We start from the raw sequence: 24,413 nt of genomic DNA, 5'->3' as shown, positions 1-24,413 counted from the left end.
CATTGAAATATGGTCCCCAAAGTTGTTGTGGTATTTACTACTCTGTCAGCAGCTCTAAAGAGGTACAGATGGAGCTGGAAATAGTTCTTCATGTTTTCACTGCGCCACAGTTGTAACACATCGATTTTTGAATTACGTTTTTGGGGTTTGTTGGTTTATTTGTTTAAAGAAAGTTGTTCGTTAGAACAAAGAAATTCTCCTGCTTTCTTTCAAGGTGTGGCAGGTAAGGATTTGTCTGGAAAAATGATACCACCTCTCTCTTAGGAGCATATTATGGGAAGGGAAAAGCAGAGGAGTCATTTCCCTTCTTTGTTGCCCAGATATGGCACTGATGAAGTTTTCACAGTGACACAAGAGTCAACACAGAGTGTCATCTTTTCCTTAAATATATTTAACTGCTGGCTTGAAGACTACATCCATATTTAGTTATAAAATGGGAGGATTCCTTGGGTGTAAATCTCAGTGTATTTGGGAGGAGGAGGACCTCCCAGTCCTGAACACTGACTGCTGTGGTGCAGTGCAAAAGGCTTCAATACTGCTTTTTTCTCATCATCTGCTTTCCAACATCTTCAGCGCCTTTCCCCAACAGTTTCACTGCTCCTTGAAGCACTCCCCCTAAAAAAAGACGTGTAGACCTAGCCAGGAACCTTGAGGGACCCACAAATGCTCCTGTAGCGTGATAGAGCCAAGTCTGGTTTACAATGGTAAAATGGAAAATGGTATCTTCATGTAGAATCTGCCCTTGGCAGCAGTGCAATGTGCCTGAGTCCAGTACTGCTACAAGTGGGGTTCCCTATTTTAAATACTGCTTCTTGCCTTGCAGGAAACAGCCTGTCATTTAAGACTTCAGACCAGTACACCTTATGTAGATGTTTTGTTTCTTTTCTGTTCAGCCGAAATACAGTTGGTATCTACATTCCACTCCAGTGCTGCAAGAGTCAGGCAGGTAGGATACAATTTGTCTTCACTGTCTGTGAATTTTTGCCTCTGTAAATTGTTAGATTTTATGATTCCTTTCAAGTTGTAATGTTCTCAGTATTATTTTCACTTGAAGACTTACCTTGCATGATGAAAACCAGCTCTTTTAGCTTTTTGTATTTGTACATTACTCTTAATTATTCCTGAGTACAAAAACTCATACATTTCAGTACTGGAAACACTATACAGTAGTGCAGCTGTTCCCACTTGTTCTGGTGGCTCTACATTTTACACTGCTTGGGGTTTATCCTCTTGTTCACACTTCTACCAAGCTGTTCATTAAGTTCAATTTAATTTACAACTGGAACATATTAGTATTGGCTATTCTGCCTCACAGAGGAAGTAAGGCACTGCAATATCTTCTCATCCAAATAATACATTATTTGTTTTTCTTTGAGACTTATTGTTAACACCATATTTGTGAAATTATTAACAAGGTTGTATGATCTTTGAATTTCTTCAGTATCAAGCCACTCTCTAGAGTTACTGGCCTTCACTTGCCTTGTTCGAAGGCACACATCAGTCCTTGCCTAAGCTCCTCCATAAGGACTCAGAGACATACAGATGCTTTTGGGACTACAGACGTTTTCCCTTGGGGAAACTTCCCTCTAAATACCACTTGCCCAAGTGATATTGGGACCATCAATGAGAACCTCGAGTACTGTACCCATGTAGAAGCACGGTGCACAAAGGAAAACAAATTTTTTCTATGCCAGCACAGAAAAGGTGCTCGTCCTGCCTTTGTTCTGATCCTCTCCCAGTATGGAAATTAAATTAGTCTTATTGCCACCTTGGTAATGGGAGTAAGACAGAGTGGAGAAATACAGGAGATGGGATAAGTAAAGCTGCACTGTTATGCAAGGCTTAAAGTGAAATAAATATTTCATTTGAAAATGCCCCAAACTTGTGTAACTGCAGAATTGAATTGACCAAAAGCACGGATTCTGCTGTGTACACAACGAAATCTACGTTCTTTATTCTCTACATATAGACATGGTTATGAACACTTGAAGAAGGACAGAGGGCTCACATTTTGTGCAGCACTCAGGTCACTCTGATGCCTCATGACATCCTCACTCTTCCTCTCCTATTTTCTTGCCATGAATCTCACGGCTCTTGGCTCGGAGCTTGTTGACCTGTGACTCTGCAATGTCAGCCCGCTCCTCGGCCTCCTCCAGCTCGTGCTGGATCTTGCGGAACTTGGACAGGTTGACATTGGACAGCTCCTCCTGTGTGGGGAGAGGGAGTCAGGGATGAGGAGCCCAGGGCAGGGGTTTCACTCCTGCTGCAAGTCAGCCTTATGGGCCTGCAAATCTCCATCCCCCTCCCACCAGTGCTCACACATCAGCCTCACACAGAGCTCCTCATCCTCCCCTTTTCAGGAGCCTACTGGGACAAGCTCCACCAGGACTGTGTCACATGTGAGAATCAATTTCACCCCTTCAATTTATCATTTCTGTACTTAATCTCACACTACTTTCTGCCCAATTGTCAGTGCAATTTACTGGGTTGGGAAGACCAGGAAGCCTCCTGCTGCTGATTAGTAGCAGAGATTCAGGAATTTGTCAGTCACTGGGTGTGGCCCCTGGGTTTGTTTACTCTGGCCTCCTCTGTGAAACAGGCTGCAGAATTTCCTTTAATGAATGTCCCTAAATGCAGGGGGCCCAGGGCTCACCAAGGCCTCTGGACACAATAGTAAAGCAGCATGGCCAAGACACTTGTGTCTCAGGAGTTTCTTTCATATCTCTCTCCTGGTATTCAGACTCACTCAAGGTGTGTCCTGTCACGATGGAATGTGGCCTTTACCCTTTCTCCAAGCAATACTTACAGCCTCCTCAGCTTGTCTCTTGTAGGATTTCACTTTCATTTGCAGCTTGTCCACCAGATCCTGCAGCCTGAGAATATTCTTCCTGTCTTCCTCAGACTAAAATGTTTGGCAAATGGACAATCAATTCTTGGTTCAGCATCACGTGAGGTTAACAATTCCCCATGGGGATGGTGTGGGCAAAATGTGACACTGTGAGAAAGCCCCAGTGAGAGCAGGAGAGCTCCTGCCTTACCTGGTAGGTGAGTTCCTTCACCCTGCGCTCGTACTTGCGCACACCCTTCACGGCTTCAGCGCTGCGCTTCTGCTCAGCATCAACCTCCCCTTCCAGCTCCCGCACCTGCAAGGACAAGCCCAGCCCTGCAGCTGCCCTGACAATGTCTCTCCAAGGAGGGACACGCTCACTCAGGCACAGCCCCAGCCCTACACACCCTGGCCTCCAGCTTCTGGATCTGCTTCTTCCCTCCCTTCAGTGCCAGCTGCTCAGCCTCTTCCAGACGGTGCTGCAGGTCCTTCACTGTCTGGTCCAGGTTCTTCTTCATCCTCTCCAGGTGGGCACTGGTGTCCTGCTCCTTCTTCAGCTCTTCTGCCATCATGGCCGCCTGATCAGAACAAAGGGTCAAAGCCATTTTGGGGCTGGAGATATTCTGGGGAGACTACATTCACCATCAGCAATGCCAGGAGCACCCAACTCACATCTGTGATGGCCTTCTTGGCCTTCTCCTCAGCATTGCGGGCTTCCTGGATGGTATCCTCCATTTCACTCTGGATCTGGGCAATGTCTGTTTCCAGCTTCTTCTTGGTGTTGATCAAGCTGGTGTTCTGTTGAACAATAAAATTATGTGCAGTTATTTCCAAAAAAAAAATTACTTAAGAAATTCACCATTTCAATGTAAAGTTATCCTCTAAATATCTGATATCAGATATATATCTGATAAATATCTGATAAATATCTGATATCTTCCTGATGTATTTTGTCAGGTCATACACAGCTAGATAGCAGAGAATTACTGAAATTTGAAGCAGCTCTTCTGACTGCTCTTGCAATCCTACTCATTTTGCTGTAATCCATTTCTTTGTACAAATGTAATAATTCTGGTTCAGATAAACTACTTTATTAAAAGAGTTGATTTAGGAATTTACACAGAAGAAAATCTATAAAGGAAGAAAATTGCCCATGAGATTTTGAATCTAACCTGAGTGTGGAGGAGCTGAACTCTCTCACTTGCATCCAGAAGCTCCTGCTCAGCCAATTTCCTCGACCGCTCCGTCTGCTCCAGGGCTGCCCGGAGCTCCTCAATTTCAGCCTGCAGCAGGTTTGCTCTGCGCTCCACCATGGCCACCTGCTCCTTCAGGTCATCCTGAGTCCTGAGAGCATCATCCAAGTGTATCTGGGTGTCCTGTAGTGAATAAAGAGAAATTATAAAGTGAAGAATCAAGAGAAATTATAAGATGACACAGCATTGTCGCACAATGGCAATTGCCACCAGTCTCACAATGATTATGGTAGTATAATATATATAATTATGGGAATATATTTATTATATTATTGTGGATTATTGTGCGTCTATGCACAGTATCTTAGAAAAGTCAGCTGGAGGCTGATTCATGAGAATCTGGGGCAGCTGAAGAGTAAGGTCAAGTCCCCGAATTTTAGGAGAATGGATTTGAGTTTCTCAAGGAATTCCTGGGTTAAAACCCATTGAGAAACTCCTCTCAAGAATAAAGAAGCAAAAACCAAGTTAAGAATGTTTTTTCTGGAGTGCAGGAGCTCTCAATTCACATGTGTAAGCAATCAGGCAAGACAGGCAGATCAGCATGGCTGAGCAAGGACCTTCAGGTCAAACTGAAGTGTAAAAAGGAAATGCGTTGGTGGTAGAACAAGCAGCAAATGTCTTTGGAAGAATATAGAGATGCTGCCAGGATGTGTGGGGATAGGATTACGAAAGCCAAGGCAGAACTAGAGCTGAATTCCTGTTTTGTGTGGCCTCACATGGAGTACTGCATCCAGTTCTGGGCTCTTCAGTTAAGGAGAGTTATTAAAGAACTAGAATGTATCTAGAGGACTGCAGCAAAGCCAGTATTGGAAAGAAAAACCCAAAGTGCACATTCTTAGTGTAACATACCTTCAGCACTGCCTGGGTGTTTCTCAGATTCTTCTGTGCCTCTGCAGCCACACGATTGGCATGGCTCAGCTGGATCTCCATTTCATTCAGGTCTCCCTCCATCTTCTTCTTCAGTCTCAGGGCTTCATTCCTGCTCCTGATCTCAGCATCCAGAGTGCTCTGCATGGACTCCACAATTCTGAGGTGGTTCCTCTTCATCTGGTCAATCTCCTCATCTTTCTCTGCTATCTTCCTGTCAATCTCAGCTTTCACCTGGTTGAGCTCAAGCTGCAGGCGCAGGATCTTCCCCTCCTCATGTTCCAGGGAGGCCTAGAAAAGTGGACACAAATATTTATAAAATCAAAAATGTTTTCAGAAATCTCAGCTGTTCCTCAGCCAGAACAGAGTGTAACTCTGTTCCAGGCCTTTTCAGTCCTATTTCCTCATTTATTTAATGCAGATGCCAGTGGTTGTTGTCATGTACCTCAGCTTCCTCCAGAGCCGCCTGGATTTCAGATTTCTCCTGCTCAATCTGCTTCTTCACTTTCTCCAGCTCATGAATTGCCTTTCCTTGCTCAGCAATCTGCTCCGTGAGGTCGGAAATTTCCTCTGCAAGGAAGGGAAAAAAGCGCCATGGTCAGGCAGAGAGCAGAATGGAGAAAGGCTCTGGTGCATCAAGGTGCCAGGCAAGATCTTAACCCTACAGGCCCAGAGCTGTAAAGTGTGGCAGGTAGACAAGCTTGTGAGAAAGGCCAGGGAGGAGCAGAGGGCCAGGGACTTACGCTGCAAGTTCTTGTTCTCCCGCTTCATTGTTTCCAGGTGGTCCAAGGACTCCTCATAGGCATTCTTCATCTTGAACAGCTCTGTGCTCAGAGAGCGCGACTCCTTCTGCGAGGCCTCCAGCTCAGCCTGCGTTTCCTCATACTTCTGCTTCCATTCTGCCAGGATCTGAAGAGAAACGGGGGGTGAGTAGGGCTGTGGCCATCACAGGGCCATGTTCTGGCCAGGAGTGCTGGTGCTGGAGGCCAAAAGACCTTGTCAAAGTTCTTCTGCTTCTTATCCAGAGCAGCACAGGCAGCGTTGGATCTCTCCACATCAATCATCAGGTCTTCCACTTCATTCTGCAGCCTCTGCTTTGTCTTTTCCAGGGAGGCACATTTGGCATTGACTGCCTCAACATGCTCCTCTGCATCCTGCAGGCGCTGGGCCAGCTTCTTCCTGGGAGGAGACAAGCACATTTGCATGTTAGAGCTTGGAAGGGAATCAGTTCTATATTGTCATGAGAGGTCAGCTGATCACTTTAAGGGTTTTGAACTGCGCACTTTTCACAGATATGTAAGGATCTGTACTTTGCTGTGTCCGATCACCTATTAGGCCTGTCTTAGCACTTCTAGACGTAAAGCCTATATTTTCCCTTCCTATCTCCACTTTTTCTCTGCCTTCCTCTCTGTCCTTTTTTTTTTACAAATCTATATTCTTGCCTTCATCCCATTCTTATCTTAACCCACTCTCAGAGATTCCAATTTCCCGTGACCAATTTCAGTCTTCTCCTGTCATTTCCCATTCTGCTTCCCCACGTACTTGGCCTCCTCGAGCTCCTCCGTGCGCTGAATCGCGTCCGTCTCGTATTTGGTTCTCCACTGGGCCACTTCACTGTTGGCCTTGGACAGGGCTCGCTGCAGCTCTGCCTTGGCCTCCTGCTCCTCTTCATATTGTTCCCGGAGCAAGTCACAGTCGTGGCGAGCGGACTGCAGGGCGTGGGCCAGGGCATTCTTGGCCTAGATGGAGAGTGGGGTTGTGTCAAGAAGTGGTAATATCTCGTGAAATCTCTTCCAATGAATTAACTTCACACTACAAACACGACTGCTGGAGGAATGTTTGCAATGAAGAACAGATGTAGGACTGGTGACAAAATCGATTAATCAAACTTATTGCAGAAACAAAAGCCTTCCCCCAGGAGGCCTTTTGGCTTGTGCTAAGCAGATCCTGTCCCCACTAGGCAGTGTGAAGCTACACGTGTTCCCAGTAGCCAGTGGTAAAAAATCAGGAATAACCTTAATTTCCTCCTCTAGATGCCTCTTCAGTTCCTCAATCTGTTGGGTGAAAGCCTGTTTGCCTCTTGACAGCTGAGAAATCAGAGCATCTTTCTCATCTACCTGGCGTGAAAATTCACCTGGGGAAGCATACAAATAAGAAGATATTCTAATTGTCACTCATGACCCAAACAAGCTGGTTTAGGAGTTATGCCAAAACATATTGGAGTCTCTCTAACCAGCTTCTGTCTGCAGACGAGCTCTTTGAGCATTGAGGTCATTGATCATGCGCTGATGCTCTTCTTCCTTGGACTTAATCTCACTCAGCTGATCTTCCAGAGTGCGGCACATCTTCTCCAGGTTGGCCTGTGGAGATCACAGAGAATGAAAGAAGATTAGTATCTGGATGCCTTCTTATTTATGAACAGCAGCATTCTAACCAGATAAAAGTGAACAGACTTTCAAGTTGTATACTGTTCCTTGGAGTTAGAAGGTTAGAAACAAGATCCATACAGAGACATAAGTTAGATGGTCATCTGTCCATAATTTTAACGGATATACTTCAACATTATTTATATTCCAGTTTTTTTTCATATTTTTCCATACCTTGGCTTTGGAGACAGACTCCATGTTGCTGGCCAAGTCATCAATCTCCATTTTCATCTCACTCTTCTCCTTCTCCAGCTTCTGCTTCACGCGTTGCAGGTTGTCGATCTGCTCGCCCAGCTCAGCTGTGCTGTCCGCGTGCTTCTTGCGCAGGGCGGCAGCCGTGGCTTCGTGCTGCAGCGTGGCCTCTTCCAGGTCACGGCGCATCTTCTGGAACTCTGCCTCACGCTTCTTGTTCATCTCCACCTGAGCTGCTGTGGCCCCTCCTGCTTCTTCCAGGCGCTCGCTGATCTCCTCCAGCTCCCTGGACAGGTCAGCGCGATGCTTCTCTGCTTTAGCGCGAGAGGTTCGCTCTGCCTCAATTTCCTCCTCCAGCTCCTCAATGCGGGCCTGCAGAACAGCAGGGACCCTTCACAGCTGTGCCCTCCTCCTGCCTGAGCTGAGCCAGAGCAAGGCAGGGCAAGGAACAGAGACTTGCCTGCAGCTCCTTGATCTTCTTCTGAAGTTGCATGCCCAGGGCTTGTTCATCCTCGATCTTGCCCTGGATCTGGCTGATTTCAAAATCTTTCCTTTGGGACAAGTGAATCGTATTAGAGCTCCAAGAAACAAGACAAGTGCTGCAGCCCAGCACTCAGGTGCCCCAGAACCACACTTACTTCTTCAGTTTCTCATCCAGCTGCTGCTTATCATTCTCCAAATCCATGATGCTGTCCTGGGCCAGCTTCAGGTCTCCTTCCAGTTTCCTCTTTGCTCTCTCCAGGTCCATGCGCAGTTTCTTCTCTTGCTCCAGGGACCCTTCCAGCTAAACACAACAAGACCATCAGGACTCTGCCAGCCACGTTGGACTCCATACCTGTCCTGTTCCTGCTCTATGTCTGTGCTTACATCATCCACTTGCTGTTCCAGCTTGATCTTGGCCTTGGTCAGAGTATTGACTTTGTCTTCCTCTGCCTGAAGGTCATCCAGGGTCTGCTGATGGGCCTCTTGGAGGGCTTTCTTCTCTTTTGTCAGCTTGGCAATGGTCTCATCCAGAGCTGCCATCTCCTCAGTCAGGTTTTTCACCTACAAATATAAGCATGCTTTAAAATTTGGAAGAAAACAGGTTCACTGCTTTTATGTTTCATTTATCTTTTGGATTCTCAGAGACGCATAGCTCAAGACAAGCTCAGCATGTCTTTTGGTAAGTTGCCTTTTACTCTGAGTCTGTAATTTCATGACCCTTTATGTGACTGCCAATGTGTGTACCTTGTTTTCAGTGGCATGTTTTTCCTTCTCCACCTTGGCCAGTGTTAGCTCAAGGTCATCAATATCTTTCTTCAGCTCTGAACATTCATCCTCCAGCTTCCTCTTCTTGGCTGTTAGCTCAGCATTAATTTCTTCTTCATCCTCAGCCCTTTCAGTCACTTCCTTGACTTTGGCTTCCAGCTGGATTTTTGTTTTGATGAGCTGGTCACACCTTTCCTCCGCATCAGCCAAAGCATCAGCTTCCTGGTGGGAATATGCAGGAAATGTTATTTAGTACTGAAGGAACCTATGTGAATTGGCAAGTCTTTCAAATTACTTTTGGGGAAAAAACAGAGTGTGCAATTACCTTGGAAACTACAAATCTAGGAAAATGTTTTAGTTACTTTTCTTGTTGGACCTTTTTGCATCTCTAATACAGCTCTGTTTAGCTATATTTCATTTCAACCTATTTATTTTGGGTATATCAGAAAGTCACTTAGATTTAACTGATGTTTTCCTTTTCTACTTTAGAAAGTGATTGTGTCTTTGTACTAAACTCATATTTATGTGGAAGTGTTGAGAAATGTAAATAACTCTACCTCCAAGGAAATATTTGAAACTCCAATTAGTAGGTTTATACTCAGCCAATGGTGTCAGTGGACAATAGAATGAGAGTCATCATTCCCTGAAACAGACATTTCAGCTCTAGGGTATTGCCAAAATATTTTTTATGCTTCTGGAAGGCCAAAAGACATTGGAGACACACATATGGAGATGATGCTTGTGTTGTAAATTGTAATGGGTATCTGTTTTCTGGGAGTAGTAGGTGCAGGAGTTGAGGTGACATCTGCTATAAGAAATGGTAATCAGCTCTTCATTTTGACAACTGAGTTAAGGCAGAGTAGTAGGTCAGTCAAGCTACTGTCTCTGCTCCACTAGATAAACTACAGTGACTACAATAAGGCTTTATGTCTCACATAATGTCTCTCATATGGCTTTATGAACTCACATGGACACAGGCAGGTATGAAGACTAAAAACTCATACTTTTTAAATTACAGCTCGCAATAGTAAGATTGAGTGGAGAAAGAATGTGGCCTTTAGTTACATGGTATTATGCTTAAAGTATTTTAGAAGGCTTAGTATATAATTTGAGAGTACTGTATTAGGAAAGGAAAGTTAGATCGTATTTACTTTTCTTATAAAAGTATAGAAAAATGTTACTTACAGCCTGCACTTGGAGCTGCAGGTCATTTTTCTCCTTCATTAGAGAGGCCATTTTCTCTTCAAGCTCCTTCCGCTTTGCCTCAGATTTTGCAAGCTCCTCCTTGGTTTTCTCAAATTCTTCCTTCATGTTGGCCATTTCCTTCTCAGACTCTGCACTCTTCAGCAAGGGCTTGATCTTGAAGAACAGCTTCATCCATGGCCAGTGTTTGACATTCATGAATGCACGAATGTTGTACTGGATGCAGAAGATGGACTCCCTGAGGCATAATTAAAACGTACAATGAATATTTTCAGTCTGACAAGTGTCAACACTTTTCCATGAGCAAAATGACTTTAACTGAAGAAGAGGAAGGTGTACCTGCGCTCCACCATTCTCTGGTACTCCACCCTCGCCAGGTAGCCTCTGCACCTGGCCTGGGTGCGGGTGATGAGCTGTGCCAGCTTCTCATCTCTCATCTCCTCCAGGATCCCTATCAGCCCAGCTTTGAAGAACACCTTGAGAGAGGGAACATTGCAGCTCATCACTGTCAGGCAGAGCAAAGCCCAGGCAGGCAGTGAATGGGGGGTTTTGTACCTTGGTGTGTCCAAATTTGTACTGGGTGTGATCCACATCGATTGAACTAAGAAGCTTCTCAGAAGCCTTCTTGCTATCGATGAACTGTCCCTCAGGGATGGCACTGGCATTAAGCACCTTGTATCTGTGGAATTGGAGGAAACAGGAGGAAGACAATGTCCAGTCATAAGAAAGTTCTCTTCACTGAAAGCAAGAGCAGTGTTTGCAGCAGAACCAGGCTGAGGAAGTTGGAATTTCATCTCTCCATACTTAAAGACCCTGGCAAAGCTCAGTTGTGTGATGGAGAGACATTGGTGAGGACACCTGACTTATCTCTTCATTTCCTAGCTCTTACCTCTGTTTGAAGTCAGCATAGAGGACTCTGCTGGGGAACCCTTTCCTGCAGATCCTGATCCCTTCCAGCACGCCGTTACAGCGCAGCTGGTGCAGCACCAGCTCGTGCTCCATGGCACCTGGCAATGCAGAGCACAAATGAGGGGCACAGATTGCAGTGCAGAGGGGAATGGATGTAGCAGAGCAAGGATCTTTCAGCTTGGGGTTCTTACCAGGTGTTTTAGTCTCATTGGGGATGATGCAGCGCACAAAGTGGGGGTGAGTGCTCCGCAGATTGGTCATCAGCTTGTTCAGATTCTCCTGTGGGATCATGCATAGTAGTTTAGATGAAGGAAATTTACTTTTCCATACTTTGTACCTAGAGGCCAAAGAACTAATATAATAAATCTGAGAAGAAGCTTTCAAATTTGATACCCTGGTTTAATGAAACCTTATATAGACTTTTTATTGAAAAATATTCTCATTAAAAAATGATTAATTTTTTTTGCCTTATTTTGGAAGAAGTAAAACACTACTCTACAAATATTTTAAGAGAAGCGCTTTTGGGATAAATATTTATATTTTTGTTACATGACAGATTCTGAAAAAAACTTTTTCCCAAAAAATGGGAGTAAACTTTTAAAAGAAATGAAGACTGAATCCTAAATTTGAACAGAAAATCACAATGCAATGCACTTCATACTTAGTATAGCTTCTTTATAAAACCAATGCCAGAATACAAACCTGAGTGTATTTAGCTCAGTTTCGACATTATGTCACTTTATAGAAAATGAATCCATACTTTACCCGGAAAAGAGCTGAGACAGTCTGGAAAGAAGAGCCCTTCTTCTTGCCTCCCTTCTTGCCACCACCACCGCCACTAGCCTCTTAAAATAAAAAAAAGAATTTTTTTAATATAAACATACAACCTTTTTTGTTGTATCTTTACATATCCTAATTGTTGAAAAAGAAAAGTTAGAAAAATAACCTGCTTCTCCTCCACCATAAGAAGCGAAAAGTAAAGCCAGGGTCTTCACAGATGATTTCTGGTACAACCCAATGACAGTTTCATTCAGAGGGTCCTTGTTCTTCTCCAGCCACCCAGTGATGTTGTAGTCCACTGTGCCAGCATAGTGCACCAGAGAGAAGTGGGCCTCAGCCTTGCCTTTGGCAGGCTTGGGCTTCTGGAAATTGTTGGACTTGCCCAGGTGCTGGTCATAGAGCTTGTTCTTGAAAGAGGTGTCAGTTGCCTTGGGGAACATGCACTCCTCTTCCAGGATGGAGAAAATGCCCATAGGCTGGAAGATAGTTCAATAAACAAGAGAGAATGCCTGTAGAATATATGATTATGGCTTGGTCTCAAAAAGAATGTAGTAAAAGACCGGAAACTGAAAAACAAACTTTGCCATGTAGAAAATTTCTTTCTAAAATTGAATTTAAAAGATTCACCTGCTTGATTTACACTTTGGCATCATGATTCGGAATGTTTTCTATGCCAAAGATCATTGTAAAGTTCATGAGGAGAAAGGATATATTTTAAAGTGTTTTTCACAAATGTGTCCATGGCATATTTACTTGTGGTTTTGAATTTTCAATCAGTCCCCTAAATTATAAGGAACTACAAGAAATCTCTGTTTCTTCCTCTCAGAGGTCAGGCACTGTACTTGCTTTGCTGTGAACCATACAGAACCATTACAGATAACTGTATGGATAATCAGTTATCCATTTCCATATAACTTTATTCCAGAACCCTAAGAAAATGTTTTCAGTTTACTTTAGGAACTGCCTTGTGTTTTTGAAGATAATATCCTTTAGCCAAGCAAACAAGATACCTTCCATGCAGAGAATGTGTGAGTATTACTTCTATAGTTTTCAGTGGACTTTGTAATATCTATAATGCAAAATTAGCAATAGTACAGGTCAAGATGTATTTCTGCAATTAAAACTGAATACAAGTATCCAACCACTGGAAATTTAAAACAATGAGATGTTGAATTAAAAACTTACCTTCTCAATGAGCTCAATGCAGGCAGCCAGGTCCATGCCAAAGTCAATGAATGTCCATTCAATGCCCTCCTTCTTGTACTCCTCCTGCTCCAGCACGAACATGTGGTGGTTGAAGAACTGTTGCAGTTTCTCATTGGTGAAGTTGATGCACAGCTGCTCCAGGCTGTTGAACTGCTCAGTGGAAAAACACACAACAACCAGCCCTCATCAATATGCCAAGTTCTTCATCATTCTCCTCCAGCCTTTATAAATCTCCCCAGTTAAAACACAACTGTATTACCAGGACCTCACCATAACAGAACCTATATGCAGCTCCAGAAAGAAATACCTACATAATGAAAATGAGGGCTTTTTTTCCAGAGCAGATTTTTTAGTGAATCTCCTAAAATTAATAATTTCTTTATTCAGCAAACAAGATGAGTGCTTGCTCTTGTCTCCAAAGTGAAAACCCTTTTTATTCCTTGGTTCTTTAAACATTTTGAACATCTTTAACTCATTATATATTTGCCAATGCATCTCCTAGCTCTGCTCCAGAAGCTCTTTTATAAATTTATTGGAATTATTTTGGGTTATTTTATCCTTAACATTAAGCCCAAACAATTGTAATATTACAACGTATAAAATTCTATTTGCTGCTTCTGCACAAACAACATGACTCTGTGCTTCTACTGATGGAGTTTTTGGGGATTTTGTTTTCTGCTGGAAAAGAAAATCCAGCAGAATTTTTTTGGGGTTTTTCCTACATAAAATCACAAATGACTAGCATGTTAAACATTCAGAGGTATATGACTCTGATATAACAATCTTTCCCTTCAAGAGCAGCCCTCAAACCTGAAATCCTTACATCAAAGATCTCAAAGCCAGCAATGTCCAGCACACCAATGAAGTACTGCCTGGGCTGCTTCGTGTCCAGCTGTTCGTTGATGCGAACAACCATCCACAGGAACATCTTCTCATAGACAGCCTTTGCCAGGGCGCCCACTGAATTGTATACCTAAACCAAAGGAGAATGGAGCAGAAGAAATACAATTTCCAGAGCAAATAGTAAGTGATTCAAGTCAGAGGTTCCCAGTCACCAAGTGGTTGTTGTTACCTGCTGCACAGTTTGGCCCTTGGTCACGTATTCATTCCCCACCTTGACTCGGGGGTAGCAGAGGGCCTTGAGCAGGTCTGCTGAGTTCAGACCCATCAGGTAGGCAGCCTTGTCAGCAACTAAGTACAAGAACGAGGAGATAGAAAAATTAAGGATAGCAAAACATGCAGCACTTTGAGTGATGAACCCTTCACAAAACAGCTACAATATTTAATTTTCTTGTTATCAAATTTTGCCTACTGGCTCTCAGAGGAACCATGACATAATTATTCAATTGAAATCATCTTTGCATTGAATGTTTGATATCTAAAGGCTATATTTGTCTTTAAAAATCTTCACAGAATCTTCTAGAAACAATATATTTATGAAAAATTAATCCAGGAATTCATGAGTTTTTTTTCCCTAAAAAGTGATTTATGAAGTAGAAGTTCTATAACTAAATACAATTAAATATAAATTTTATTTAAGTATCAAGCAGAAATGAGTTTTTTCAAAAAATCTTTTCTTTCTCAGTGGGTCTCAGCATATGAGCAAGTTATGCTGATTCAGAATGATAGCTCAGGAGAGATTTTTGGATATGTATGCAGTTGGTAGAGCAGATAATGATGAGCAGTAATTGAAGAAAGAGTGCATTTTGGATGGCAGTTTCATAGCTATGTACCATCTCACCTAAACACATTCCTACTCCATCTTCCAAACACTGATTTATTATTTCCACTTCTATTTCTAGCAGGTTGGCCAAAGATTTTGCTGATACCTTCTGTGCCATCAGGCTCTGCCTGCTCCTCTCGTTGTTTCTGCTTGAACTTCAGGTTCCCATAGTGCATGACAGCCCCTGTCAGCTTGTAGATGGCTGTTTTCTCATCAGCACTGAAACCCAGGATGTCAATGGCACTCTGAAATAGGGACAGTAAAATAAAAAGCCTTGCCTGGGAGATGACAATAGTTACAATACTCTGAATTGCTACTTACATCTGTAGCCATCAGCTCCTCCTGGTCGTTAATGCTGGCGACAGTGATCTCGCCTTGACTCACAAACTGGTAGTCATATGGGTTGGTGGTGATGAGGAGCATGTCTGAAAATAAGAAGATGGATCATGTAGGCTTAGTTTAGCCAAGCAAGTAATAGTGTGAGCAGAAACTCAGCAATCTTCCTCCAAGTTAGTAATTCTTCCTACCAATTAGCTCCGGCTTCTTGTTGGACATGATCTGATAAAAGATGTGGTAGCTCCTTTCCGCCTTGAGCTGGAAAGTGACTCTGGACTTCTCCAGCAGATCTGGAGGGAAAATCTAGTTAGAAACAAGAAGAAACAGCAAAAGAAAAAAAAAAAAGGGAAGATGGAAAGAAAGCAAGGAAGGCAGTATAAATGATGTTGTATGGACAGGGGAATGGATGGATTGGGAACTGCTGTGAAGTGTCTTACATGTTTCAATATCTGCAGAAGCCAGTTTTCCTGTGGCACCAAAATGGATTCTGATGAATTTGCCCTTTAAAGGAATAAAAGTGTTTTAAGATTTACAACATAGAAAGTATATCTGAAATAAAGAAGTTGGCACAAGTTTTCTACTTAGAGACATTTTCTTAAAATCTCTGTATTTGCACCACTAACACAAAGTTATCTTTTTCATTTTTGACCATGAAAATAATCAGCAGTGGCAAAACTGTATTTAAAGTATGCTGAGTGAACAAATGAGAAGGAATGTGTGAAATTCATTCAACAAATTATTCTAACTATATCCTGCACACAGAGAGCAGGATCCTTAATGATACAAAAATATCAATTCAAGTAGTTGAGCTGCTTAAATCTGAATTGTGATCTAATAAAAAACTTCACTTCTGATTAATTAAATCTGAAATACAGCAAATATTCAATTAGAAAATCTTTCTTTTTCTTTCTTTCTTTCTTCTCTCCTAACCTCATTCCCTTTTTTCCTGCAATTTGTCTATCTCTTAGAAAATTAATATAAATGTAAGTAAAAATAAACAGAATTATTTTTTAACATTACAGTATGTTCTAGGAGAAACACCACATAACATGGCATTATTTGCATTTTAATTTTAATTTAAAACAGAATTATGTTTTGTGTTGTGAAATCTGGAGAATGATCTTTAGGATAAGTGGCAAAGCCATGGTAAGAAAATTCAGTTTTACTTCTGAAAACAGGATGGCTGAACAGAAAAGAATACTGACATAACTCCTGTTTACTATGTCACAGGAATTATTTTGTTAAGCAACTCACAAAGCGTGAGGAGTTGTCATTCCTCACGGTCTTGGCGTTTCCAAAGGCCTCCAGCAGTGGGTTGGCGCTGATGATTTGATCCTCAAGCGTTCCCTGCAGGGTGATAATTATTGCTAGTTATCCTTTCCAAAAATCATGTCAAGAACAAAGGAAAGCATTGATCCCAACATGTATCAACTAATTTACCTGCATTTTGCCTGATGTTTGTTCTTCCTTTTTCTTGTCTCCACTGGCTGCAATTGTTGCAAAGTACTGGATGACACGCTTTGTGTTCACAGTCTTCCCGGCCCCGGATTCTCCGCTGCCAAAGCCAAGAGAGAAGCAGAGGGTGCGTGGTCAGGCAGGAGGTGCCCTGGCACCGGGCAGCCCCGCAGGGACCCACGCAGGGGGGTACCTACGTGATCAGGATGGACTGGTTCTCACGATCTGTGAACAAGGCAGAAACACAGTGCTCAAAACTCAATAAACAACAGAGAAAGAATGAAACATAGTCAGGTAAGTCTAATGTTTTGCCTGATGTCAGCTTCACATAAACAAGCAAAGCACATCACTGTGTGCAGAGATATCTTTCATTTAAAATAGTAGAAACAATGCTATGAAGATAGTAAACTCCAACAGATGTGTATGTCAGATCCAAGAAAACTTTGAAAAAGTCTCTTCACTTTGCTGAGATAGGGTATCCCTTAAAAGAATTTAATGGTCCAATGTCCCTAAGGACTAGACAGAGCCACTCACCAGTCAGCATGAACTGATAGGCGTTGTCAGAGATGGAGAAGATGTGTGGAGGGGCCTCCTGGCGCTTCTTGCCTCGGTAGGCCAACACCACCTCGGGGTTGTACACCGGCAGCCACTTGTAGGGGTTGACGGTGACGCAGAAGAGACCCGAGTAGGTCTGCAAGGAAGGGACACAGCACCTTGGCTTCCCCTGAGGCTGGCCCAGCAGCCCCTGAGGCTGCCCAGAGGAAGCTGCTGCTGCCACTTACGTAGATCATCCAGGCTGCGTAACGCTCTTTGAGGTTGTACAGCACAGCGGGTTCGTGCAGGTGGGTCATCATGGCCATGTCCTCGATTTTGTCATACTTGGGAGGGTTCATGGAGAAGACTTGGTCATCCTTCACGGTCAGGGTCTGCCAAGAAAACAGAAAGATCCTCATATGTCAGCTAAGAACCCAGTGAGGGAAGCAAATGTTGTCCTTGAGCCTTGTTTTTGACTCACCTCTCCCCCTTCAGTCTTGACAGTGACTTTTCCCGATTCCCTGCTCGTGATTGTCCCTTTCACAAAGGATTCTTTGGGATGAGCCACAAAGACTGATGTCTTGGCATCGAAAGGTTTGTTCTGGGCTGCAATTCTCTCCTTCTCTGACTTTCGGAGGTAAGGAGCCGCCTCCCCAAAAACAGCCATCTCAGCGTCCGTAGACATGGCTGCACTTTATGGAGGGGCTGGTCCGCAGAGAACACTGTGGAGGAGCAGATATGTTACTCAAATTTGCCAGAAAGTAAGCACTTGTTAGGAGAAGAAAAGAGAAGTTGTGGAGAAGAAGAAACTATATCAATACAGCTTGTAGCCTTTTGGAAGGAATTGCGAATTTTTGCATTGGTGTAATTCAATATTTTTGGAAAACTTCAAAATTATATTTAGGGAGATTATTTGGCCTTTACTGAAATCACATTTAAATAATCTATAGATACTTAGAATTCAACTATTTAGGCACTGTACTATGGAATTAAGAACCTCAAAAATCCTTTCAACTGCTTAAGCACTCTGAAAATTAATTTTGAAATATTATAATCCTCTTTTCTCACAATTTATAGTTTTTTACAAAGATCAGAATGCTCATACTCCACTGTCTGAACTGCACACTGAAAACTCTGGCTTCTTAATGACTCAGTTTCAGTATTTAGAACTTTTTTATAATTGTATTAATAATACAATTTTCTCTAATTTTATTGACTACTTGAATCCAGGCATAAATTGCAACATGACTGTTAAAAGATTAGTGCTGTTCAAACCACACTGAGATAGCTCCTTTTCTAGTACTTTCTTTTGTTTTTTAAAAATTAGTAGAATTTTAGAGAAAAACAAAGTTCAAAGATTTAAAGCTGTAATGACGTATTTAAAAATCAGGAATTTTAAAGCCTGATTTTAAATTTTTTTTCCCGAGGGAAAAAAAAAGCAAAACCAAACACTGGGCAGCTTAGGAAAACATTTAAATATCTCTTTCTGTATTGAGTTAGGTATCTGATATTTACACGACATTTAATCTTGTGTTTATTTTACTAAAATGAGAAAACATAACATGATATTTCTTTGTTTGTCTCTGGAGGAACAGGTAGTGACTTCCAGAAGAGGGAGGCTGCATCTTCCATTTCTTGTGAGGTAGAAAACAAGCAGAGCAGAAAACAAAGGGCAGCATTGCCTTTTACAGAGGTGACAATCAGAGCTTGATTTCTTATATTACAGCCCTTACTGCTTTAGTGATTCCATGGCAAATTTCAGACGAAATATCACATTGCATATTCTGAGACAAAATGCTGAATTTTGCAGTTTTCCTGCTGTATTCTTAGTTCAGTTGCACAGCTACAACAGCAGTGATGGGAAGGCAGTGCACCTCACTCCCTGTTAGGTGAGTTAAGCAGAAGTGAAGAATGTCCCCATGGGGATTTTCTGGCCTGCCATGAGTAGTCAGAGACTTCAAACACAGCTCCTTAAAGAGTGGACCAGATGACCTTATGAGATCCCTTACAACCTGGACTGTTCTGTGATTCAATAATTCACTTGAAAACCATACCAACCTTCAGCACCCCACCACCTTATCCTCTGACTACAGTGGATTTAAGAATATACAGTGAAGCAGTGACCATTCACTCAGCCATACACACACCCCACCCAAAAGGATCTGTCTCTGCCCCTAAGAATTAGTAAATCAGCTTCTTACCTCTCGTGACACCAGATGTGTGGCTTGTGGACTGGCAGCTGATCAGTGCTGTAAAACAGAAATGGCAATTCCTAAATTGCTGCTGCACAAAAATCAAGAGTGAAAACATGCAGGTGCCTTGAAAACAGATTTGGAATGGAGTCCCCTCCTGCAGAAAAGCACCAGGGGCAGCAGGAATGTGGTGGCACATTAGGCTGCCATCCCCTTCCTGGCAGCCTGCAGACCCCATCCCTTACCTTGGAGCTTTCTGTGGAGCCAGGGCAGACGTGTAGCAGGGACATTTTATACGATCTCGCCTGCAGATGCTCCAGATGCCTCCTCTTTCTTCGGTCAAAAATATTTTGGCAAACCCTCTCTGGCTAAGCATTGTCTGGCAAACTGAACTAAGGGCATAATTGTCATTTGACATGAGTAGATATAATTAGAAAATTTTGATGTCTTGGTGGCTATATGAATACATCTCCTATAAATAATGTGACAGGGGTGTTAAGGAGGGAATCTGGACTAGTCGAAGCACTTAAAGAACTTGGATTCAGGACTTATGGATTCTATTGCTGGCTTTCCCACCGACTCACTGCACGACCTGGGATGGATTGCTTGGTATGTCTGTGCTGCAGCTACCCCAGCTGTACAATGGGAATGCCAGCTTTTATCTTTCCCTTGTGATGGTGTGAATCTTGTAAGAAATGCCTTGGAGGAATACATTGGGCAAGCCACTAAGGGGAAGTAAGTATTATGAAAAGCATTTGGCAGATGTGCTGGTAAGATTCTGAAAGCAGAGGAACAATCTCTGTGACAGTGTGATAGTGCTGGTGCCTGAGAGTCATAGACAGGGCAAGATTTTGTCACAGAAATAACAGGCTGGGGTGTAGCTGAACTACTGGGGTAGGTCTCAGAGTGTGATGTGAGGTCACTTCTGATACATGAAAAGGAGCATACCTACATTAGTGCAGATATACCAATCTGTACACTTGAAATTGCAAAAGTGGGAGATTCTCCAAGAAAGAATAATAAGCCTGTGCATGAATTTTGCTAAGGTGAGTATTATAAGATGTGCTGTGATTTCTGCTATGCAGATCAGTGCAGCTCAAAAATAGATGTTTCTTTCTTTTCTTGATGATGTTTTAATTAATCAGAAAGTACCCACATCCAGGACAGGACCTCAGTTGTTTCTTATATCTTTTTTTCCAAGTTTGACCTGTCAATCTGTACCATAAATAAAAGAAATCTTGAGGTAAAGATTTGGGCTTGTAGAAATCTATGCCATTTGAATACCCATACTTCTTTTAATAAGGAACATGAAGTTTGGTGTTGTTGGCAAACTTGCTGAGGATGCCCCTGAACCCTCTGCTCCTTTTGGCTAAAGAGATTAAACACCTCTGGTTTTGTTTCCCCTTCTACAGTGGCAACTTCACCAGACAGTCACAACTTAAGTATAATGGATAGTGGCTTAGCCATTTCCTCTGCCAGTTCCCTCAGGACCTGTGGATGGATCTTATCAGGTCCCATGGACTTGTGCACCTCTAAGTTCCTTAAATGGTCTCAAAACCAATCTTCTCCTACAGTGGGTGGTTCTTCATTCTCCCATTTTCTGACTTTGCCTTCTGCAAATTGGATGATGTGGCTTAAGCACTTGCTGGTTAACACAGAGGCAAAATCATCATTGAGTACCTCAGCTTTCTCTAGATCCCAGGTAATGAGGTGACCCCATTTCTTACAGAGAAGGCCCAAATTCTCCTGTCTTCCTTTTATCACCAACATTCCTACAGAAGCTTTTCTTGTTGCTTTTGATGTCCTTGGCCAAATTTATTTCTATCACAGCCTTAGCTTTCCTCTGCTCTTTGTCTGCTTGGATGATTTCTCTATATTCTTCCCAGGCTACTTGTTTCTGCTCCCACCCTCTGTAGGTCTTTCTGCATTTGAGTTCATCCAGGAGCTCCTTGTTCACCCATGCACACCTCCTGGCATTTTTGACTGACTTCTTCTTTGCTGGGATGCATCACTCCTGAGTTATTCTTGAAAAGTCCAAAGTCTGCTCTCCTGGAGTGCAGGGCTCTGAGCTTATTGTGTCCCCTCCTCGCTGCCCCAAGGATCTCTAACTCCACCATTTTGTGGTCCTTGCAGTCAAAGCTGACCTTGAGCTTCACATTCCCCACCAGCCCCTGCTTGCTGGTGATAAGGTCCAACGCAACCCTCCTCCATGTTGGCTCCTCTATCACTTGAAAAAGAAGTTACCATCACAAGAAAGTCCTGGACCAGTTAGAGTGGTTCCAAAGGAGGACTAAGAACTGGAACATCCCTCTTATGAAAAAAAGCTGAGCTACTTCACAGAATCATGGAATCCTTATGGTTGGAAAAGGCCTCCAAGATCACAGAATCCAATCTTTGGCCAAACAGCACCACCACCCTCACTAAACCACAGCAGTAATTACCATGTCCAGTCTTGGGGTTGTTCAGCCTGGAGATGAGAGAGGTTCAAGGACACCTTCTTGAGGCCCTTCAATACTTAAAGGGGGCTTGTAAGAAGGACAGAGCAAAGAATTTAAAGCACAAGATTCACTGGTTTTAAGCTGAAAAAATGTAGATTTCAGATAGATATAAGGCAGAAATAAGGCAGAAATATTTTATTATGAACCCAGGGATGGGATTCCCAGAGAAGTAACGAATGTGCCACTACTGGAGGCTGGGTTTTTTGGGGTTCTGACCATTATCCTTGAGGTCTTCTCTGAGTAGCTGCTGTTGCCTTTCTGTTAAGTCCTGCTCTCAGTGGCATGTAGCAAGCCTGTCTTATGCAGTGCTGTCAGGCAGGGACCTAAGGTAACTTCTCACATGCAAGTCAGGCTGTGAGAAAGAATTCCTTCCTTGCTCCCTAATCTCCTCTCAGTGGTCAGATGACATTTTCTCTAGCTGCAAATCATTCAAGTTTTATTTAGTCAAAGGCCAAGTGTGTTTGGTCAGTGTTCCCAGAGGACACAACCGTCACCTGTGTTATGTAGCTATATTATATGTTATTCTGCTATATAGCTTTCCACAGCTATAAAGCTGAATAGATCCATATATATTCTTTGAGAAAAAAATTGTGAAGGAATTTCTGAAGTTATTGCAGTAAAGGTGAAGGAAAGATATGATCAATATGTAAAATTCCCAATTTTACTTCAGGAAAAAATACAGTACAGTGTACATTTCAATATAATATCCATAACTATGATATGCAACAGTCCTACAATATCTAAATGTAAGTATATATGGATATTCACCTCTAATTCTTACTGCTTTACAACTTTTCTGTGCATAAGCAACATACTCTTTGCCAGTATATTTCACAGTCCTAAACTCAGGTGACACCCTCTATCATTACAAATAGAGTTACAGTGGATTTCTGTCTTTTCAAATATTCTGAATATTTTTATGATCTTTTTAGTGAATTGTGTTGTCAAATTCAAATTATAGGCAGGTTTTTTCCTGATGTGATTGTTTTATGTTGTCCAAAGACTACAAAAAAATCAAAATACATAATGATGAACAACTTTTGTTTAGTTTATGGAGCCTCACACAATTTCTACACATTGAGGGAAATCAATTTAGAGAGAGAGTAGTAACAATTTAAATCTGCTGATGTTTATATGCACTCAGGCATAATGACAAATTCAGGTAATTTTCAGTGTGCAGAGAGAAGAATAGAATTATCTATGCTCTACCAGGGAAGCTGAGGAAAATGCCTATGTTCTGAGCTCCTCTAAAATATGGTAAAATATATGTCATAAAAGAAACTGTCCTGCTGCCTTTTCCACAAGCCACACATCTAGTGCAGCACTGACCTGTCTTCTCAATGTGACCTTCAGGGCTCTTTTTAGGTTACAGCAACAGCTGAGAAAAGAAGTTGCTGATTCCCACTGCTGTCAGGACTTAATGGAAACTCAGCAGGGAATGGCTGGAGAATTTAATTTCTTCTTGTGTGTTCTCTCTGATATCAATGTCTGCTGCTCTTTGCCCACCCTTTGCAGGGTGATATATACCTGAACCATTTTCCTTGTCCCTCTCAAGTCTCTTTCCATGTACAAGCACAGAGGGAAATAACATCATGTGCTGCAGTATTTGCTTCACAAGATCCAGGATCCAAGGTAGCAGAGATGATCCTAGCAGGACACATTAATAAAACTGAAATTCTTCAGGTAACTTTTAACAGGCATAGTTGGGACGGTACTATGTGTATTGAAGAATGTGGTCTTACATTTGAGTTAACTCAGAAAATTCAGAGTTGAGTGGAGAATTAGAAGTATCTTAATGTTGTTCTGGCATGCTCTGTCCACCTGAGTAGCCAGGAGAGTCATAGTTCCAAAGATGTATCATATGACAGAAACCGTGCCATCCCAGTGGCAGTGCTGCAAACATGCTCCTGCAATGCCAGCATCTCGCCAGGAATGGGAAGTTCTATTTCTTTCAAAAGTAGGTGATAATTTAGAGGCAGCTTAACTAATAGCTTGGGAGGACTTCAGCCTCGTGTCTTGTAGGAAACATTCAACTATCTGATGAACTCAAGGACTGATTAAACTCCAACAATCTATAACTAGATGTATTTCATTATGGAATGAGATTTAAATAATGATGGTTTCAATATCAGAACAAAGTAACACCATAATTAAATAGCTGGAACAAAAAGCTGGATTCATTTGTCCACATTTATCTTATTTGACACTGTGTGATTGAAAGATGCTAAAGTCATCATCAGTTCCCTATAAGCTTCAACAGAGCAGGGGGAAAAAAAATGGTATGGGCAGGTAGCATAAATATCTGTTCACTCTAAGCATGATAGAGGGAAAAGGCATTACTCTGAGTGTTTCTAACTACCACATAATAGCATAGCAAACTACTAGAAAAACTTTCAATATAAAAAGACATTTCAATGTCTTAGTTGTTTTGGTGAGCTGTCATTAGTCCTCACAAATCTGGTCATCTTGATCTAACAAATCCCAGCTGACAGCTCCTGGTGACATCTCACACTATATTTTCTGTTCCAGAGGAAGTCCCTTGCTTACATTAAATTTGGTATGCTGTAAAAATAAAAATGAATATGTTAAAATATTTATTTTTTAATTTGTTGTCTTCTACCTTCACTTAAATAAGAATATACAAAAGGGAAAATTATTTAGCTGATATTTTAGTATACTGCTGTAAAACGCCTTGTTCATTAGAAGAAAGAGCTACAGGCCCACTGAAAAATGTTGACAGTTTTTGATATTTTGACTAAAAAAG

The 24,413-nt window shown here is 42.2% G+C and overlaps 1 protein-coding gene across 1 annotated transcript; it reads right to left on the bottom strand.

Annotated features, from left to right (window-relative positions):
• Positions 1-2,051: 2,051 nt before the first annotated feature.
• Positions 2,052-17,644, bottom strand: LOC139602793 (myosin heavy chain, skeletal muscle, adult-like). The gene is made up of 38 exons (XM_071452963.1): positions 17,441-17,644; positions 17,208-17,351; positions 16,960-17,116; positions 16,623-16,650; positions 16,411-16,525; positions 16,225-16,317; positions 15,408-15,471; positions 15,162-15,260; positions 14,956-15,059; positions 14,741-14,879; positions 13,984-14,102; positions 13,735-13,884; positions 12,891-13,061; positions 11,876-12,181; positions 11,691-11,768; positions 11,117-11,204; positions 10,906-11,023; positions 10,572-10,695; positions 10,356-10,492; positions 9,999-10,254; positions 8,793-9,035; positions 8,433-8,609; positions 8,204-8,349; positions 8,026-8,116; positions 7,548-7,937; positions 7,181-7,307; positions 6,963-7,081; positions 6,490-6,686; positions 5,943-6,126; positions 5,691-5,856; positions 5,393-5,517; positions 4,930-5,238; positions 4,000-4,203; positions 3,500-3,625; positions 3,235-3,405; positions 3,039-3,143; positions 2,807-2,902; positions 2,052-2,207 (listed from the first exon to the last, which is right to left on the bottom strand). Exons 1-38 carry the CDS (start codon positions 17,642-17,644, stop codon positions 2,052-2,054), a joined length of 5,826 nt encoding a protein of 1,941 aa, XP_071309064.1.
• Between the last annotated feature and the right edge of the window lie 6,769 nt (positions 17,645-24,413).

Source organism: Agelaius tricolor, unplaced genomic scaffold, assembly GCF_023055355.1.
Source record: "Agelaius tricolor isolate 1412-34295 unplaced genomic scaffold, bAgeTri1.0.p SCAF_35, whole genome shotgun sequence".
Classification (NCBI taxonomy): domain Eukaryota; kingdom Metazoa; phylum Chordata; class Aves; order Passeriformes; family Icteridae; genus Agelaius; species Agelaius tricolor.
The sequence above is the reverse complement of the archived record's forward strand: the minus strand, read 5'-3'. Positions and strand labels throughout refer to the sequence as shown.

What these genes read in the sequence shown, in the direction of transcription:
- LOC139602793 (XM_071452963.1), bottom strand. Translation starts at nt 17,644, where the DNA reads ATGTCTACGGACGCTGAGATGGCTGTTTTTGGGGAGGCGGCTCCTTAC. An exon ending in CTATCAGTTCATGCTGACTG is followed by an intron (nt 16,651 to 16,959) that starts GTGAGTGGCTCT and finishes CCTTGTTCACAG; the next exon opens with ATCGTGAGAACCAGTCCATC. An exon ending in AGGAGCTGATGGCTACAGAT is followed by an intron (nt 14,880 to 14,955) that starts GTAAGTAGCAAT and finishes TCCCTATTTCAG; the next exon opens with AGTGCCATTGACATCCTGGG.